The 18,339-nt window shown below is 45.8% G+C and overlaps 2 protein-coding genes across 5 annotated transcripts in view; one reads left to right on the plus strand and one right to left on the minus strand.

Annotated features, from left to right (window-relative positions):
- Positions 1 to 18,339, minus strand: part of LOC120955273 (uncharacterized) — a 216,493-nt gene that overhangs the window by 34,100 nt on the left and 164,054 nt on the right. The gene's annotated exons all lie outside the window — the stretch shown is intronic.
- LOC120955274 (cytochrome P450 4d1-like) lies at positions 8,638 to 11,368 on the plus strand. The gene is made up of 4 exons (XM_040375988.2): positions 8,638 to 8,855; positions 8,921 to 9,304; positions 9,381 to 10,013; positions 10,199 to 11,368. Exons 1-4 carry the CDS (start codon positions 8,693 to 8,695, stop codon positions 10,540 to 10,542), a joined length of 1,524 nt encoding a protein of 507 aa, XP_040231922.2. The 5' UTR covers positions 8,638 to 8,692; the 3' UTR covers positions 10,543 to 11,368.

Consider the following 18,339-nt stretch of genomic DNA (forward strand, 5'->3'; position numbering starts at 1 on the left):
GTGTTTTGAGAAGAAGAAAAAAGAAGCTAAACTCAAGTTAGCAAATGTTTGTGACAGGTAGAATGCATCACTTTAAAACAAAGCATAACAAAAGCATTGTTTGAAAGCGGTAGCAGAATAGTTAAGCAATTCAATGAATAAATCGAAAAAAGGTGATTATGTCTTGCGTATTGCATAGCTTTAGGCGTTTAACTCAACAAATGGGGAACATGCAAGTTTTCCACAAAAAAGCATGTGTGACTGAGCAAAACGGTAATCACATAATCCATTTACACTTCTGTTAGTCAATTCAGCAGTAAACGTGGTTTAGTCAATAAACATTAAGCTCGTGTAATCTAACCATTTCAGATAATTATCATCGACTGTTTACAAACCCGCCCAGCGTTCGTGTTGCGAAATCCAAAATCCTATTAATAATGGCTAATTTTCCCCCCCAAATATGTTGACATAAGCGCACAAATAAGCGCAATTATATTTACACGTCGTGCCAAAAAGCAAAGAGTCCACAAGGCACAAAAAATCGCTCTCCACAATGTTTGCGAATCCTTTTGTTTTGCTTAGCCCTGCGTTCGCCAGCGGTTCGGCTGCTTACTGACTGCCCAAAACACTGCTACGGCCAACACGCCAGCTGGTCCCGCGAGACCAGCACGCGCTTTCTTTGGACTTTCGGGCATGAATTAAACATTTCACGCTTTGGCGTATTTGCGTGTGGCCTACCAAGGCCACAGTGTGCGAGAGTCTTCGCCGGGTTCCGCCGGCCAACAGCGCCACCGGAAGGAGGAGTCTAATTTATTCACCGACAAGCAGACTTTTCACATTATGATTAATTGGGACACATTACGGTTTTATGCTAATGACTTCGTTAGGCTCTTCTCGCACTCCACCACCGGTGAACATACTGCGGCAGTCGGTGGGTCGTTTGGTGTGGGCTCTCTCTCTGCAGTAGCCACGCCAGCACCTTAAGGCCCCGCAGTACGTATACGTACCGTGTCCGTATCGTCCCGGTCCCTGGCTAATGATATTGATAATGTTCACTCGGGAGGACCTCCAACAAGGAGGACCTCTCGAACTGTTGGGCACGGTTATTATAGCCGTTGTTGGTAACTTCTCGGCGAGCAGATTACTAACTGCCAAGGAACGTACACAAGCAATCTTACACAACGCCGGCAAAGGCGGGATAAAGGATGCCAGTTAATGAAATCATAACGGGAATATGAAATGAGATTATTAATTTAAAACAATGCGGGATTAGAACATTAGTGACAATGAGCAGCCGGGAGAAGCGCCCGGGAAGTAGCGCACCATCGAAGCAGATTAAAAGATTGTTGGCGATTAAAGCTTGCGCGACCGCCGGCCTCGTACGGTGTCTTTCGTGTTCCCGGCGTTCCTGTGTCCTGTTCCAATGGTTCTTTGGGAGCTTGTTGGGTGGGTCTCGTTGTGTGAATGTGAGTATGGGGAATGCGCTTCTCAGCCGTGGATTAAAATGTGCTCAGCTGTAAGTGATAGGATTATGGTATTCGCACGGGATGGTTTGGGACACGGAAAAGACAATGGTGTATAATGGTTGTCCCGGGGATTTCGGTTGCGCCAACACATCCCACCACTGTTCTATGTCTCGGGGACATTATCACGATACACGGAATGGCTAATTGAGCCGGGGGAGGCCGGTAGTCCATTTTGAGCAGTGCAAAGATGTTTATGTCAATGTTGTTGTGTATGTTTTGTGGAGGTAAAGTAAAGCTGAAGAAGGATGCGAAAGGCTTATCTTAAAGCTAGTAAATGAATTATAAAGCACAGCACGTTGTCAGTCATGGTAGTTTTGGGTGAAAATTGTGTTAACGATGATGCTTTTCGTGTGGTTTGTTCAATGTTAATTAAATCTCTTTTATTAATAAATGATATTGGTGAAGTAAGACGCAGCCGTGAATCCTCCCAGTCTGTTTGAGGTAATTCTTACGAAATTTGTGGAAACTAATATCGCAAATGACAATTTGAATTAAATCAAGTTTAACATTACTTACATTTGTTAAATTCATATCTGATAAGAATTGAGTCATTAAAATCAATTTAAAAGAAACTTTCACACTAATTACAGTTGCAGCTAATCCAGCTCAGCTCATCAGGTCTAACTTCTAATGCAAATATTTGTCACATAAAAAGATACAACAACTTTTCCCCCCAGAGCACTTGCCTTTGAATCGTCGCTTTAGCTGATTATTTCATTCAATTAGCAAAACTTCTCATGGCAATTAGCAAACACAACTGCATCCTCGAGTGCGGCACAAAACCCATCAAGCTCGTTAGTTTGCTTACATCGCTGCACTTTCCCGCTGGCCCGAAAGCTCACACGGTACGATGGTCGGAGCAGCGGAGTAAAAGCATAAAACTATCAAGACACGGAATCGTAACCGTACAACAAAGCATGTTATCAAACTCCTAATTGTCCATCCCGAAACGGGGCTGTGGGAAGAAAAAGGGACTAGGCAAGGACCAGGCAGGAATCAAACGAGAGGCGGAGCAAGCAAAAAAAAAGCACACGCCCTTAAAGCTTCAATCCTATTATGACTTCGACTCTAAACGACTCCAAAACCACATCATCAAAGCTTCTCGAGCTACCAGAGGTTGTGCAGGGCTGCTGGTGCATACTATCCATGCACGCACACCCGGCACACAATGCTCGTGCTGTTTCCATTTGCCAGAGCTCGTTAGCAGGCAAACAAACCTCCAAACACATCCCCGAACATCGGTTCTTTGTGGGTGTATGCACTAAGGGAGAATGGTTCCACCACACAGAAAGTGCAGAAAGTTCGTCCCGGGGCCCGGCGGAGATAAATGAGCCAACTTCATTTGATCACGTTCTTTTGCATCTTACCCGGCCACACTGTTCTCCCGTGCAATCCTATACGCCTCGGCAGTGACAACTTTGGCCCCATAATTGTTGGACGATGTTTGCTTTCCTCTGTCACAGCCGTTCGCTCCGTGTCAGGGGGAAGATGGATGAATGTCGTCCCTTTTTTTCTCCTGTCCCGTTTGTCTCTAACTCAGATCGAGTGCATCAGCAGCATGGGGCGCTTTATGCATGTCAAAATTTATTTGCCATCATTAGGAGCCGACCTTAGACGACGATGACGACGGATAGAACTGACCGAAGCAAAACCCCGGCTTTTATGAGGTCATGTTCGTGGATGGTGGCGTTCGATTTTGCAGCAACGAAAGGATGACCCCCGTTACAGTGAAGGGCAAGATGGTAGTAGATGACCGTCCATGGTTGATGGTATGCATGCATGGATGAGCTTCACTAATGGCAGGTCGGTGCATAACGAACTCAACTCGTATCAACTTTATGACTTCTTCAGAGTTGAGCTGCAAGAAGCTGTGTCCCAAATTGGAATCAACATAATAGTAATAATGACAAAGTTCGGCACTGAATCGATCATCGTGCTGTTGGAAAGTCTTCTCAATCCCCGCAAAAAAACGTTAGTCTTGCTGGTCTTTGAAAAGCTGGCGTTTGAAGAATCATCCATCTTACCAGCGCCGGACACAAATTATGCTGCAGTGCAGATTCCCGTCCCCGGCTGTTCCTGGGTAGATGTACATGCCCACTACAGCTGCAGCTCATTGATATTCCGGTTGCGGTTTGCGGACAACGGCACTACGTGTGAAGTGCACGCTCACCATGCTGAAGCATCTCGTCGTACGCTCGCCTGGCGCCACCATGCCAGAGGACAACTTTATTTAGCTAATATATCAATTTCTATCGATTTAATCTAAATCGATTTTCGAGCTCATCCCACCCGGAGCGTCGTCCCTGGTGAAGAATGGTTATCCTGAAGCAGGGGGTTCTGTTGAGCTGGAAGATATAAATTGTCACAATCACCGGCTCAAAAGGAGTCGGCCGGAGAGCATGTGCAAGCCTAAATGATAATGGTGCCTTGCTTTGGACCAGTTCTCTGTGACCACTGGGCTCCCTGGGATGTCCCATTACTGACTGCTCAAAGAGAAGACATCTTCTGCAGATCAGAGCACGATAAAGACCCACAGAGAGAGAAACATTTTGCGGCCTTTCCCCTGAGGGGTTAATGCGTTGCCATGACCGCTTGAACTACTACGGTACTACGGCTATACGCCCAGTAGGTTGGTGGTTTTTGTGGGCGCCAGGTCACCCAGGTTCGGTCAAACCGGTGCAGACTGTAGCCGGGCAGGAAATTACCGTCAAAACTTTGGCTAATGGATAATTAAACACAATCCAATTAAAATGAGGCGCCCCCGGTGTCGGTATTATCCCGAGTACCTGTACATTCCTTCCCCGGGCAGCCCGGGTTGATTGGGCTGGGGCTGAAAGTTACGAACAATCCCCGGCAAGGTGACAGTTGGAAAATTGAAGAATCAGACAAGATGTGGCTGTGGGAATGATTGCGCTTCTTGGTGGTTCTTGGGAAGTTTGAAGTTCCAAAATGTGTCACAACCGAGGAAAAAAGAGTCTCGAGGATGTTGATTGCTGTGACTAAAAGTTTGGAAGCGTTTAAAAGACTGCAAGTGGCAGGTACTTACAATCTGATGTTCAGAATACACAGAAAACTGATGTTTTGGAATGTGGAATAATATGTTACCTGAAAAAGAGAAGAAAAAGACATCTGTTAATCAAAAGTTCAAATCCCTTTATCTTAAACCGAAATTATTTCTCAAGCTCCCCCGTACAGAACAAATGTGTTTTCTATAAATTAGTTCAGCAGCATCATGTTCTGCGCCGGAACAGAATGCCACCACAAGCAATATGTTGCAAATAGTGCACTGCAGTCACTTGCCGCATCTTCTATTATCTGATCGATTTCATTCAATACGCTCGGCCCCACAAAGAAGGGTGAAGATTGTTTTATGGGTTTGATAATTTCAATAACGAGTGCGCACTCTTCGTGCCACAGTGCCAAGAAACCGTCCACTTCAGCGGTAAAGAAAATCGAGTTGGCTCCAAGTTGCGTCACCAGTGTTTGTGCTGCAGGTTAAAAGGTTCTTTCCCTGTCCGGTACCATGGCCTGTGACAAGAGTAATAAATAGAGCTGGATGCAACTGGACACCAGCTGGCATGCCGCATTGCCAGCTGACCCTTTGGCCGGTGCGCTTTGTCTCGATCGCCATGGTACGCCTCTTTGTGTGTGCCGGTCTTCTTGGCTTGTTGGGGAGCGTTGGATCTTGGGTTTTGCCATCTTGCCTGCTTCAAAGTCCTCTGGACAATGATGAAAAAGTAAACTCCGATGCTCTCGATTCAGCATCGACCGGTTGCTTGCTTGCAAGCCAAGAACAAACATGATGCTGATGCAGCATCTGCCATCTGCGTTCTGCTTTATCAACTGTCCCCGGTGCCGGGATACATTCCGGACACGGAGATGAGCTTCCAAAACCGGGTCCTTTATTCCATTGGTCTTTTGTGTGTGTTCGGAATAGCAGCAACTTGGGAGACAAATTTCAGCTGCTTATCGATCCAGGCTCTTTACGCTCCATTTCAAGATATGTCCAACCGATTCCTTTTCATGCTGTGACGGAGTGACATTATCGGTGAAAAGAAAGCACAAATCGTTTGCACAAACAGCAGAGCCAAAGACGATCATTGCAAGCCGGTGGTGTACTAAATTTGGTGTAAATAAGATGGTCGGGTTTAGTCACCAAGACTAAACAAACACTCGTTTGACCGATTGACTTGGGGCCCCGCATCGATAATGGGTTTCCTCGTTCAATAGTGCGCGATTGAGTAAACAGGGAAAATCCATTTGAAAATAATAGCCACAAAATACTTCTACTGCAAGCAAGGAGCATTGCACTTGCGTTAAATATTTATCACAACTGGAAGCGCTCATTAATATTTAAAGGAAGCAACCTCACTCAAGCGTTACAGCTTACGAATTACCGTTTGTGGCTTTAATGAGCGATAGAGCAACAGTAGCAGAATCTTGTAAGACAAAGCAGAACGCCAGGAGAATGGATGCACCGTGCAAAAGGGCCAATGTGTTCCCCGCAGGCGCCGTACAACACGTACCGGAAATTATCAAACGAATCCAGTACGCTCGGACTGCATGTGGTGAGTGTTCTTGTGTGTGTATGTGCATTGCTAGATTTGGGATTAATATCGAACGTCATTCTATCCCCATTTCCTACCCAGCGGGAGTCACAATCGGAAGCGCCGTAAATCAAACGTGAATAATATCCACACCACAAATCATCCCGTTGATACATGCATCCTTTGTTCCGAGGCGGAGAGGATGTAAATACATGGCACTACAACAACAAAAAAACCGATCCAAAAGTTACTGAACCTGTACTGCGAACAGGCATTGCCTTTAAGCGCGAAGGGCATGAGTGTCTTTGTGAGGGGTTTTGTTCCCTCTGACAATCTGTTTTACACCAAAAAGGCACACCCGAACAGGCATCAAACACAGAGGCACAAAACAAAGGGAAACATCGATTCGAGTAATCACGAAAAAAAAGCAACCACAAATGCACACAGCTGCGGCAAGTGCATCGCATGTGCAGATACGCAACAAAAGGTTTTGTGGAAAAGTTGCAAAAAAAAGGAAAGGGAGAGATCGGTGAAAATCGGCCTACACTAACCCGATAGGAAAGGATTTGTCGCACAGTGTTCGTTTAGTGGACATAAGATGAGTTGTGGAGTTTTCAATTAAATGTTTAAACCGAACTTGTATTTAAAACTAGCTTGATAAGCGCCTGAAGGTATGCAATTGTATTTTGAAGGAAGAAGCAATAAATACACATCCCAAGCGCATATTTTCCAAAGTGTATGAGTTAACATTTGAAAGAAAACGAATAAATCAATTGCATACTTTTAGGCGGTCAAGTATTATATCCTACACTTACTAGGATCGATACATCGCCTGAAGTTAGGCAATTTGTATTGTAAAACTAGACTTTTGTCAGTTATAATGGGGTATTAAGATGTACATATTCGATTACTTCGTTGAACTGGTTTGTGAAAACTAAAACTAATGGAATATCGTAAAAAAATATTTATATTCTGTCCATTTTTTCGATGCTGCACTCTACTGTGTCAGGCTATCGTCTGCAATGGCATAAAAACAGCCTTTATGTTTTTTCGGTACCACACAAGAAAAAACAAGCGCCAAATCTACTTTGATGGTGTTGATGATTTTTTGCCATTTTTCTCGACTTTCTCCTGTGTGCCCCTTTCTCAGCTCCTTCCAAAACCCCCGCTTCCGCTTGTCAAACACGGTCAGGATAATGGATAATGAAAAACACAAACATATGCACCCGAGAGGGGGAGTGGAAATGTTGCACCACTTTTTTTGCCTGTCTTTTTTTCAGTCTACTTGGTGTTTCTGATATCAGCACAAAGCTTTGGAGTATCTCCTGCCGGTGGTTGTTTGATTTCTTTCAGTCTGTTTGCCTATGGATGCGGTTGTCGTTGAAGGCCTATCGTATTCGCTACAAATTGATGCCGGCAGGGATGAAGAGGGAGTGATTATTTCTTTTTTTGTGTATGTATGTGTGCCTTCTTTCGGGCTGCATTTATCATCAAAAGAGTAACCGCATCTGGTGTTTGGTGTGCGTTTAATGCGTCTCAATCCAATAGTCAAGATAAAAGGCGAATTTGAAGCACACGATAGAGAAAGAGATACGAAGATACATGTGATGTTTTACCAATTTTTAAACGATACAAGTGGGAAAGTTAGAGAAAAGGCCGTAAATATTGTTCATACACGCTGTACTATTTAGTATGCTTTAATGTCCCCCTTTTCGGACGAATTCTTCTCACCACACCTCTTAATGCGTCGGTAAGCCAAATTAAACCAACTCCACGTCTAGGGGTACTGCTTTGCGCATCCTTGCAGTGCAATGAAAAGTAATGCCTCCTCTCCCCAAGCAGAGTAATTTGAAGCTGGCAGTTATTTTGAAGTCTTATTTTATTTCACGTTGTTTTGCATATTGCACACTTCTGCATGCAAAAACGGTACAGTGATACAATAATGAAGAGCATGAAGAGCAGGAAGCACACCGTAGCCGTAGTAATGAAGTGGGGAAAAAGATTACAGCGCTGTCCCTGAAGAGTGCTTCAACAGTTGCTAAATTAATGGGAAAAGATCACTCATTTCCGTTGCACCGGATAGAGCGGGCGAAGCAAACATAAATGAACGCTGTCTTTCATGCGTCACGCTTACTGCTGTCATCTACAGTGGGCTGGATAATGCTTCAAATATCAAGCGACGAAAGATAAAAGACAAAAATAATGACCACCAGTTAGCGGGGGGGACAATTAAACGCATTACGCGGAGCAGACAGCTTGAGTGCAAAGTACTACTCGATTCAATTGCCTCTGCGAATGGCCGATAAGCAATATTGCACCTTCAGAATTTGATACTGCAACTTTAATCTGTTATCTAAGCGATAATAATTCGATAGTAACAGCAATTAATCGTCATCTTGGTGTTAGTATAATGAAATTACTGTATGAATGATGTTTTTTTTTCATTCAACTACAATGATAACACATATCAACTATTACAAGGCTGTGATGAGATAATCCTTATCAACCTTCCACCACACCTAGTGTGCGATAACAGACATCGAAAATCCAAAGCCAATGTTTTGGATGCTCCCCAAGCTCAGTTGATAAGTGTCCACCGTACGAGAAAGTGTTACGCGCAGCTGTTTTGCAAGCTAGAGAATGTTTTGGCTAGTCACGCTGCTGGTCGTGTACGTGGCTTATCTGCTGCTTAGGTACCATCAACAACGGCAGAAGCTGCTGGCTATTCGGGCTAAATTTGGTGGCCCAGAGTCGAGCTACTTTCTTGGGACGTTTTATTTGTTCAAAGACAAAAGTATTCCAGGTAAGAACGATGGTACAAGTACACGTTTGTTATGCGAATATACTTCATTTATGGTTGTCGTTTAGATATATTTGACCTCGTTGTTGGGCTTCATAAACGCTACGGTCAGGATGTGGCCATTATCGGTGCTTTTAACGATTTGGTGCTAGATCTGTCCAGCTCCAAGAATGTGGAAAAGATTCTGCTAGCGAAAACCACGAAGAAATCGTTCGTGTACGATTATCTTGAGCCATGGTTGGGCACAGGGCTGCTGATCTCGTTCGGGGAGAAGTGGTTCCAGCGGCGCAAGATAATAACGCCAGCGTTTCACTTCAAGATATTGGACCAGTTTATTGACGTGTTCAATGAGGAAGCGGATGTATTGATCTCCAAGCTGGAGAAGCATGTTGGAAAGGAAGAGTTTGATATCTACGACTATGTGACGCTGTACGCGTTGGACAGTATCTGTGGTGAGTGAGAGTTGCTGAAGGATGAGAAGAATTTTTGGAAGAATTTTAATACAAATTCAATGTATTCCTAACTTAGCAACTTCAATGGGTGTTCGCATTCATGCGCAGGATGATCCCAACAACGAGTACGCACAAGCCGTCAAGCAGATGAGCGTGTTCTTCCTGCGACGTGTGTTCAGTCTACTGCGTCAGTTCCCAGCACTGTTCTTCCTGTATCCGTTCGCCCGCGAGCAAGGGCGCGTAATCAAGAAGCTGCACCACTTCACCAACACCGTCATCGAGAGCCGGCGGGCACAGCTCGAGCAAGAGCAATGGCTCGGCAAGCAGGAGTTTGACGTGAACGAAGAGGATCTTTATTCCAAGCGACGCAACACGTTCCTCGATCAACTGCTCAAGGTGTCGATCGATGGAAAGCCTCTCAGCACGGCCGACATTCGGGAGGAGGTGGACACGTTCATGTTCGAAGGGCACGACACGACCACGTCGGGCATCGCATTCACCATCCTTCATCTGGCCAAGCATCAAGATGTGCAGCAAAGATTGTACGAGGAAATCGACCGAATGTTGGGAGAGGAAAAAACGAAAGTTCCGCTCACGAACGCGCTGCTGCAAGACTTCAAGTACCTCGATATGGTGATAAAGGAATCGCTTCGGCTTGTACCGCCCGTGCCAATCATTGGGCGGAAGCTGCTGGAGGACATGGAGATCAGTGAGTAGTTTTTTTCTAATTCTATTCTTCGACCGAGCTCTCAATGCTTGCGGTGTAGTGCTGTTGCTTGTGTGCTTGTGAGGGCCGTTTTTTAGGGCTCCTCCGTCCTTCAGATCAATCTTCATTTGCGTTCATTTGCTTTCTTTTTTTTCGGCGTCCCTGAACGGACGACGGTGTTCCCGTAGACGGCGCCATCATCCCGGCGGGCACATCGATTTCAATCAAAATCTTCAACATTCACCGCAACCGGACCGTGTTCCCCGAGCCCGAGCGGTTCGATCCGGAGCGGTTCTCGGAGGCGAACGAAATCAAGCGCGGCCCGTACGACTACATCCCGTTCAGTGCCGGCTCGAGGAACTGCATCGGACAGCGGTACGCGCTGCTGGAGATGAAGGTAACGATCGTGAAGCTGCTGGCCAGCTACCGGATCCTGCCCGGGGAGTCGGCAGGGCGGATACGGTACAAGACGGACCTGGTGATTCGACCGACCGAGGGCATACCGGTGAAGCTGCTGAAACGGACGGCCTGATTGACGTGTAGTAGTGGTTGATGGAGTGGGGCCGTGAGATTGAAACGCAGACATATACTTAGGAAAAGCATTTGGGTGGTTGATTTTTCAGGAAAAATAGGAAAGCGATAAACGTGTAGGTGTGTGTCAGGGTACTTAAAAGCTCTTTCGATATAAAAAAGCTTTTCAACAGGATTGACATGAGCAACAGCCCAAACGTATGCAATTTTCTTTTCATTACGAACTTTTAGTCAAAATTAGCATACATTTAGGGGCAAAACGGAATGTTTTGCTCTTAAAGCTGGGTTCGTTCATGTTTGATTTTAAGATTATTAAAACGTACCTCAAACATTACCAAATCCATTTCCAAAAGTAACAAAATTGATCTCTTTATTTGTGCTCCTGCTCCATGCATTTCCTCTATGTTACATTCGCCAACAGTGGTTAATCCGTAAACTTTACATTCGCTTGCTTGCGTTTTCTCTCTGTGCAAATATGTGTACATCGAGCCGAATCCAAAGATAAATAAGCTTTGTTTGATTTATCATGTTCACCCAACTCCATTGCTTACGAGCCGGAACAAACGTGTCCACGACCACGGGTTATACGACGTGCATACGGTTTTCGCCTTTAAATGTGTAATTCTGCTTCGACCGAACCCCTCACCTTGGCGCTCTTTTTGCATGCAAAGAATAATAATGGATTGTGTATTTGACTTATTCAGTTTTGGTGCATGACGGAAAAAAGGTTGAAGGTAAAATATACCTTTCTAACAGACAAAATAAACTTCCTCACACTCTACCAGTGCCTATGTCTACCGGTGAACCGGGTCTGGGCGGCTACAGTACTATCGTGTGCCCTGTCAAAATTCGTCACGCATCCGTTTCCCGCGTGGCCATACAATTTAACTCACATTACCTTGGGAAACTTATTACAGCCACCACTTATTTATGACAAACCTCACCTTCGTTTCCAATGCCGCGCTTTGTGTGGATAGTCTGTCACACCATCGGTCACAGCGTCTACCCGAATGGATGGCCAATTTCGGGGTTTCATTCTACCTTTTCTTTTTTCCGATATCTGACACGTTATGCTATTTCAAAGGCTATTATTTACCGACTACTAAAGCATCGCTTTCGCTAAAGGTAGTCTGGGTTAAAGGTAAAGAATGAAGGAATGGAGCACAACAGGAATATGCGGATAATCCAGGAATATGCGTCCAGCATAGCAAAACACCGGGGAGCTCCAGGACGCGTTCCCACCGGAAAGTGCGAAAATCGACATTTCAGACATGATTATGAGCAGGCTAATATAAATAAATAGAGGAAAAATATCGTTCCAGGGGAAATGCTTCACTAGAGTCTTTTGGGGCGTTTCCGAGGAGCAGCCAACAACTTCCCTTTCCATGCTTCGTTCCTGTATGTAGGAAGACGCACAAGGGACTCCCCGTTTTTGCTGGTTGCCCCGGACCTGGGCATAAATATTGTGAAGGAGTAATAATGTGCCCTTTATTGCCCATTGTTGCGTAACCACACGCGCAGGGCGGACCCGTTCGTGACCGAGTAAGGGAAAGAATACCCAAAAACTGGGGGGAAAAAGGTAGTGTTCGGTTGGATGTCACTGGGCCACTGAGGGTCCGGCTGTTTTTTCGGGTGGTGCAATTTATGCTAACCGACGTACTGCTGCTCTTGCTGTTGCCGACCTGGTCATTGTTGAAGTACGTGCGAATTGGTGCTGGGCGGTATGTATATAGGTCGTTCCGTTGGGCCGGGTTTGGCTTCCTGTTTGTTTGCTGTTCATTTCAGTTCTTGCCACTCACCACTCGTGTTCCCCTTTTTGGAAGGCAAAAAAGCAGGATATCCTTAATTCCCTGGAATACCCCGTCGCGGGGCAGTTCTTAACCCCCGCAAATAGTGGTAATGATCGTACCAATGATGATTATGAGTCTGAACGATGTGTCCCTTTTTGCCCGTCTACTACCATCTCTGCTGTCCCAACATAATAAAAAGCGATCGATACAAACACTATCAGCCGGTGACTTACTACCATCACTAGAAGCGCTCAGCAGGACACCCACCGTAAAGGTAGATTAGCAGCAAATGCGTCTTACCCCTAGACTAAACCGGTAGAGAGCCGGAAAGACTAAACTAACGAGAAGACAACCAACCGCGCTTGAGGTAGTTTCGATAAGAAACGAACGGCTGAAACCATTTCCCCGGGAAACTGGTTTTGGTTTTCAGTTGTTTTGGTTCTGATTTTATTTCTATCCCTCTCCGCCCGCAGCCCAGCAGGACGTCCATCCGTATTGATTGCGCACGGTGCCGCTGTCGAGTGCAGCAGGCAAACCAGGAGGTGGGAAGGTTGGGGACGCCCTCGAATCGTAGCATCCTGCTGGGTATTGTTCCAGGAAAAGTGTCCCGTAGGTCGCTGTGGTTCTACAGAGGCTTTTTTCCCCACGAAATCTATTTTTATGCTCGCGCTGGTGGTTTCGGCGTGTTTCACATTTCCTTTCTTGCGTGCGTACGTCACGTGGATTTTCTTTCCCTCTGTGCCTGGTTCCGGCGTTTCGGCGGTCGCACGGGCGGAGTGTCGCTCATAAATTCGATTGCTAACGACTTTCCAGCATACGAACGGAGCATAACAATAACTTTAATTGAGTGAGTATTTACCGGGCGCGCCGGGTAAGTATCGGTCGAAGTATGGTTGGAATGTTACGGGCTTTCCGGGCCGGGTTTCACTGCAAAAAAGTCCTTGCCGGGTGTCGTTTTGTGTCTGTGTGTGTACCGTTGTTTCTGTGCTGGTGTGAAGCTAAATTCCTTCACATTCTTTCACACAAACACTCACTCACACACAGACGCCCATGTACGACAAACTTTAAGCTCAAGTTACCCCGAAGCCTCAAGAATTGTACATTCAGGAAGTGAAACTTTAACCTCAGCCTTTAGCCGCACGGCAAAAATCACAAAAATAAAACACACCGATAGGTCTTGGTGGTGGTGGTGTGTGATTGTGTTTTTGTGTGCCAATGTGGGTCAACATCAACCGTACGACGGCGGGCAACGGAAGCCCCCGGATACCGGAACAAAGTACGGCCGGAAAATGCTCCAGTCTAGACCAATTTATTTCACTACCAAATGAGTGTGAGAGTGTGTGTCTGGAATGTTGACCCAAACCGGAATGATGCGGGGCATTTCGGTGTGTGTGTGTGTGTGTGTGTTTGTGCGCACTAAATGTTACATGTTGCTTCATTGAAAAGCTGCCCGAAAGTGTTGAAATTGTATTTCTGCTTTTTATTCGTTTAATTCCACTTTGAAGTGTTCTTGTTTTGGAGTGGAAAATGGGAGGAAAACGGCGGGTGTTTTGATTAACCGTAATGAAAACAACACACCCTCTCTCTCACACAGGGCGCATTAACTGCGCTGAGTGTGTGTGTCTGCAACGAGATTTCCATTGTAAAGTTGGGAATAAGAAAAACACAAACCTTCCAAATTCGAATTGGAAAACGGTTTTTTGTTGGTGTTTTCTCAATTTCAAAAAGGTAATTGGAAATAAAACCAAACCGTAATGGTTTCTCCGTTTACGATTCACCTCTCCCCAGCCCTACGATTCGGGGTGGGCTGGGTAGGGGCAAGAAAAGCTTCTGCGCACGGGGGAAAAAGCTAAAAAGCAACCCCATCCCACACCCAACCGAGCTGCTGCTTTACAACTGTCACCTGAAGCGGGAAGTCATCCTTTTTTGCCCTGGCAGGTTCCCTCTCCCACCTGTTTCCCTCTCCGCTCCTTCGGCACAGAAGTGGGTCGTGGCCGTGCAAATAAAAAGAAGAAGGTATTAACAAAATGTGGCAGATAGCAAATTGAAAATCACATAAATTATTTATGACATTCGTTTGTGGCGCGTTCGGTCACAATACGGAGCCGCGCAGGCAAGGCAGGTCGACGACGAAGGTGGCTGCAAAAGCATAATGGCAGTTGCTGCCAGTGTCATGTTGGGTCGGCGGGCTGTTATGTTGCTGCATTTTTTTTCTCCTTCTTGTTACTTACTCTGTAAATAAATAAGTAGACAGACAGACGGGGACGGGCTAGCAAACTATGGTCGAAGTGGCTGTCTTTCGCCTTTTTTTGCTCTTTCTCCGGAACACAAGCAAGCTAACAGAATCCCATTGCAAGGCACAGCCCCGGGAAGTTACATCACTATGGGTAGAAACGGGAGATGTGCTGAGAGAGAGGGAGGGATGGAAACAGTTGGCCGACAGCTTCTCCAAGCCAAGAGCTTCAAACAAGTACCCAGTTAGTGTGCGGCAAGAAAGAAAGAAGGAAGGAAAAAAGGACGTTCAAGTATCGGAAGTGGCCGGAACAGTTTTGGGCCGGATTTCTAGTCCATCACCTTTTCCCTCGAGAGAGAGAGTGTGTGTCGAGCGAATGGAACTTTTGCTTCTTTTCGCTATGCTTTTCTTTGCAGTGAGACGTTTGCGAAATAAAAATGGAAACAGTTAGCAAAAACCCCAGTCCGGTAGCTTTTACTTGTGTTGTTGTGGAAGGAGCCACTCATACACGTGGGAATGGGCATCAAACTTTACTTTGCCACAGTCTTAGCGCTGTCGTATTGCGAACATGTTACGTTTTGTTGCCATCAGCCTTTCGCTCGGAGGCAATTCCTCGCATGTTGCTTACTCACATTTATAGTTATCAAAAACCAATGGGTCCCTAAGCTTGAGGGTTCGTTTTCCCCAATAAAGACGTCCACACTGTCAAACTCGACGTGTGTGTGTGTACCGCACTGCCAAACCACGCACGGCCCCAATGGCTTCAGGTTGAAGTTGGTTACGAACGAACTATGCTGTGCAGTGGACAACTTTCCGCAGCATGAAATTAGCTTTATAACTTAGTTGTTACCGCTAGGAATGGCAAGAATGTGCCACACTGTCACAGGTAGCACCGGGCAAGGAATGTAATGCACCGGCAGTTGGTATGAGAACACAGAAATCTTACAAATATTACCCCGCTTCGTGCCAACGCTTCGAAACACGAACCTAAAGCTTGACAGTTTTTAAGTCGACTTTGTTGCACCACTCTTGTTAGATGGGGCAACATGGTGCGTGGGAGAAAGCAAACGACCGGTAAATAAACTGACATCATCCGTGGTTCGAGTGGACACCTGACCAGGTCATGCGCTGGGCTCCTCCCGCAGTTCAGGAGTTCACAGTCCATTTCGAGTTCAAGCAGGTGTGCGAAGCCAGCAAGCGTCTGCCATCGTCGTGATAATTATCCTGCACTGAACCGGCAACCACTGAACCTGTGGCTGCACCTGGTTGCACCATGCTGGTGCACATGGAAGCGGATTAAGGATGTAATTATTTTGAAGACTTCCTGCCTTTGCTCTCGTTTGGGGTTTCCTTTTTTTTGCAACGCTCAATTCCTTTTTCTTTTCGGTCCTCATTTTCACCCGGCGTGTACCCGGTCATTCCCAACTGCACCGTGTGATGGCGGACATTAATGAAAATTACCTCGTGTAAGGATGTGAAATGTGGCAAAAAGAAAAACTTCACACTTAACCGCACAAAACCGTCATCTACCGTGGGAAAGGTAGAGGTGCATTAGCAGTAAACGGTACCATTTGTGGTTTAACTAGCGCAATTTGCTGGAAAAGTGTGTTAGGAGTTCATTGTTTTTTGGAGCGTTAACAAATGTTGGATAGGAAAAGTATGAATTTTTACCGCTTTGTGTTAATGTCGATGTTTGAATCATAAAATATATGTATTTGAACATTCCTTTTATGATCAATCTTTAAAAGAGTAATAAAATAATCATTTAGCATTGATTCCTCTAAACCGCCTAAAGGTATGCAATCTGTAAGGCAAATCTCAACTATTCCTAGTGCACGAACCAACATGGCTCGATTAATGTTCCTTGTTCAGCATCTTGTTCGAATAAGCCATTTAAAACGGGAGCTTATGTTTATCCTTCCGGGCGCTGATAGATTTCAATTGCTCAAGAAATCAAATAAGCCGAACTAACCCCTCGCCCGCCTTCACGTACGTACGCAAACAGAGGGGCTTGGTAGGTAAATTTATTTCTTCATCCATTCTCAAGCGCCCGAGCTTTTGCCTGGGGCTGAGATGGTGTAAACCTTAGCATGGTATGCTTTGCCATTGAAATGACCCTTGCAGTAAAACAAGAGCTCTCTCCCCTCCACTAAATAATGGCGCACAATGGGTGTGCTGCTGCTGCATCGTTGCATGAACACCTTCTCTCTTCACTAGCAGAACGAACCCAAAGTTTAGCAATTTATGGAAAACGTATGTTTGCTCCTAATTTATTCTCCGGTACGGTGTTTAAACTGCTGGAATATTTTATACGACTGACCCCGTTCCGGACGCCGCCGGATCCCTGAAGTTGCTGTTTGGGGTGCAAACATCCTGGTGCTCTTTCTTCGATTGCATTCTTACCGAGGACTATGGTAGTGCCTGAGTGCGTTCCAAACGTGTGCCGTGTGCCAGTTCGGAGTTTCCGATTCGAGGATGCACGTACAGGCTCGGCCAAAGAGAGAGAGCGCGACGTACCACCCGGAAGTCGTTAGTAGTAGCCTCAGCCGGAAAAGGGACTGACCGTTTTACACGACTCGACGAGACGTGCAGACGGAGAAAAGTGGCTAACGCGTCGTGCGGTATGGGCAAGCGAATAAAACAAAGCGAGCTGAATCGTCGGCGGAAACAAATCATTAGTTCCAGCTCCAGAAACGGAGCGGAGCCTTTGCTGTGGGAGTGAGCATGGGACAAGCAAGGTATAGGAAATGTTACTTTGGAGTCTTGGCAAGAGCTTCCACTACAGCACTTGGGCACCGATGCAGCCATGCAGTGCAGTGAAAGGATACCCGATGACGGTGGAGCACTTGCGAAACATGACACCGGCAAGGAATTAATTTGGAATACATTTGTTTGGCCAATTAATTTTACATCATTCGTAGAAACGAGATAATTGAAGGTAGATACAGCAGAAAGGACGAAGGGGGAGCAGCTAAAACATACAGTACAAACTCTCTCCCTTTACACACTGCCTAAAGCAGTGTTTGGTACAAGTTAGGCTGCTTAATCATCCACTGGTGCCATTTGATTTGGTGATTAGGTTCATAATTTCCTTCCCGCTTCAGGTTGATTGTATTTGATTGTTGGTTTGCGTTGCCGAAAGCGTCTATTATTAGTGACCATCAAAAGACGTGGCGCGTGGCCCCGGACCGGGGCGTGGCACGTCTTGAACAAACAATTTCCACTTCCCGATTGGCATCGTAACACTTATCGGCCCACTATAGCCCAAAACGACAGCAATAATCATAGCGCTCTAATGATTGTGTAGGAATAAACATAAATATGAAACAAAAGCTTCGAACAAACCAGGGGAAAGTTTGGTATGCATATATTTTCGGTTCGACATATTGCGTCCTTTGAGACGGTCGACAGGGGATGGAAAAGGGCGAAAGCTTACTTCCTGCGAACACATTATGGAAATGCGAAGAGCACAGGCCAGAGCGCTTACAACAAACGAGTGCAAGGGAAATAAAAAAAAAACAGAAAATAGGGCTTAATTCCGGGCGCATGGCAAGCTCTGCTCTCCCTTCATTGTCGCCCATTGTTTACAGCATAATTTCACAATAATTTAATATTTATTTCAATTATATTGAATCACGCATTGATGTGACGGTCGTTCCGTGACCCACCACTCCTTGGTTTCCGCAGTCCGTTATTGTTCCGCCGCAAGGCTGCAAATGGTCAACCTGCCAGGGCCAATTACGATGACTACTGAAGTTGCCCACTCCACTCCAGG

This window comes from Anopheles coluzzii, chromosome 3, assembly GCF_943734685.1.
Source record: "Anopheles coluzzii chromosome 3, AcolN3, whole genome shotgun sequence".
NCBI lineage: Eukaryota > Metazoa > Arthropoda > Insecta > Diptera > Culicidae > Anopheles > Anopheles coluzzii.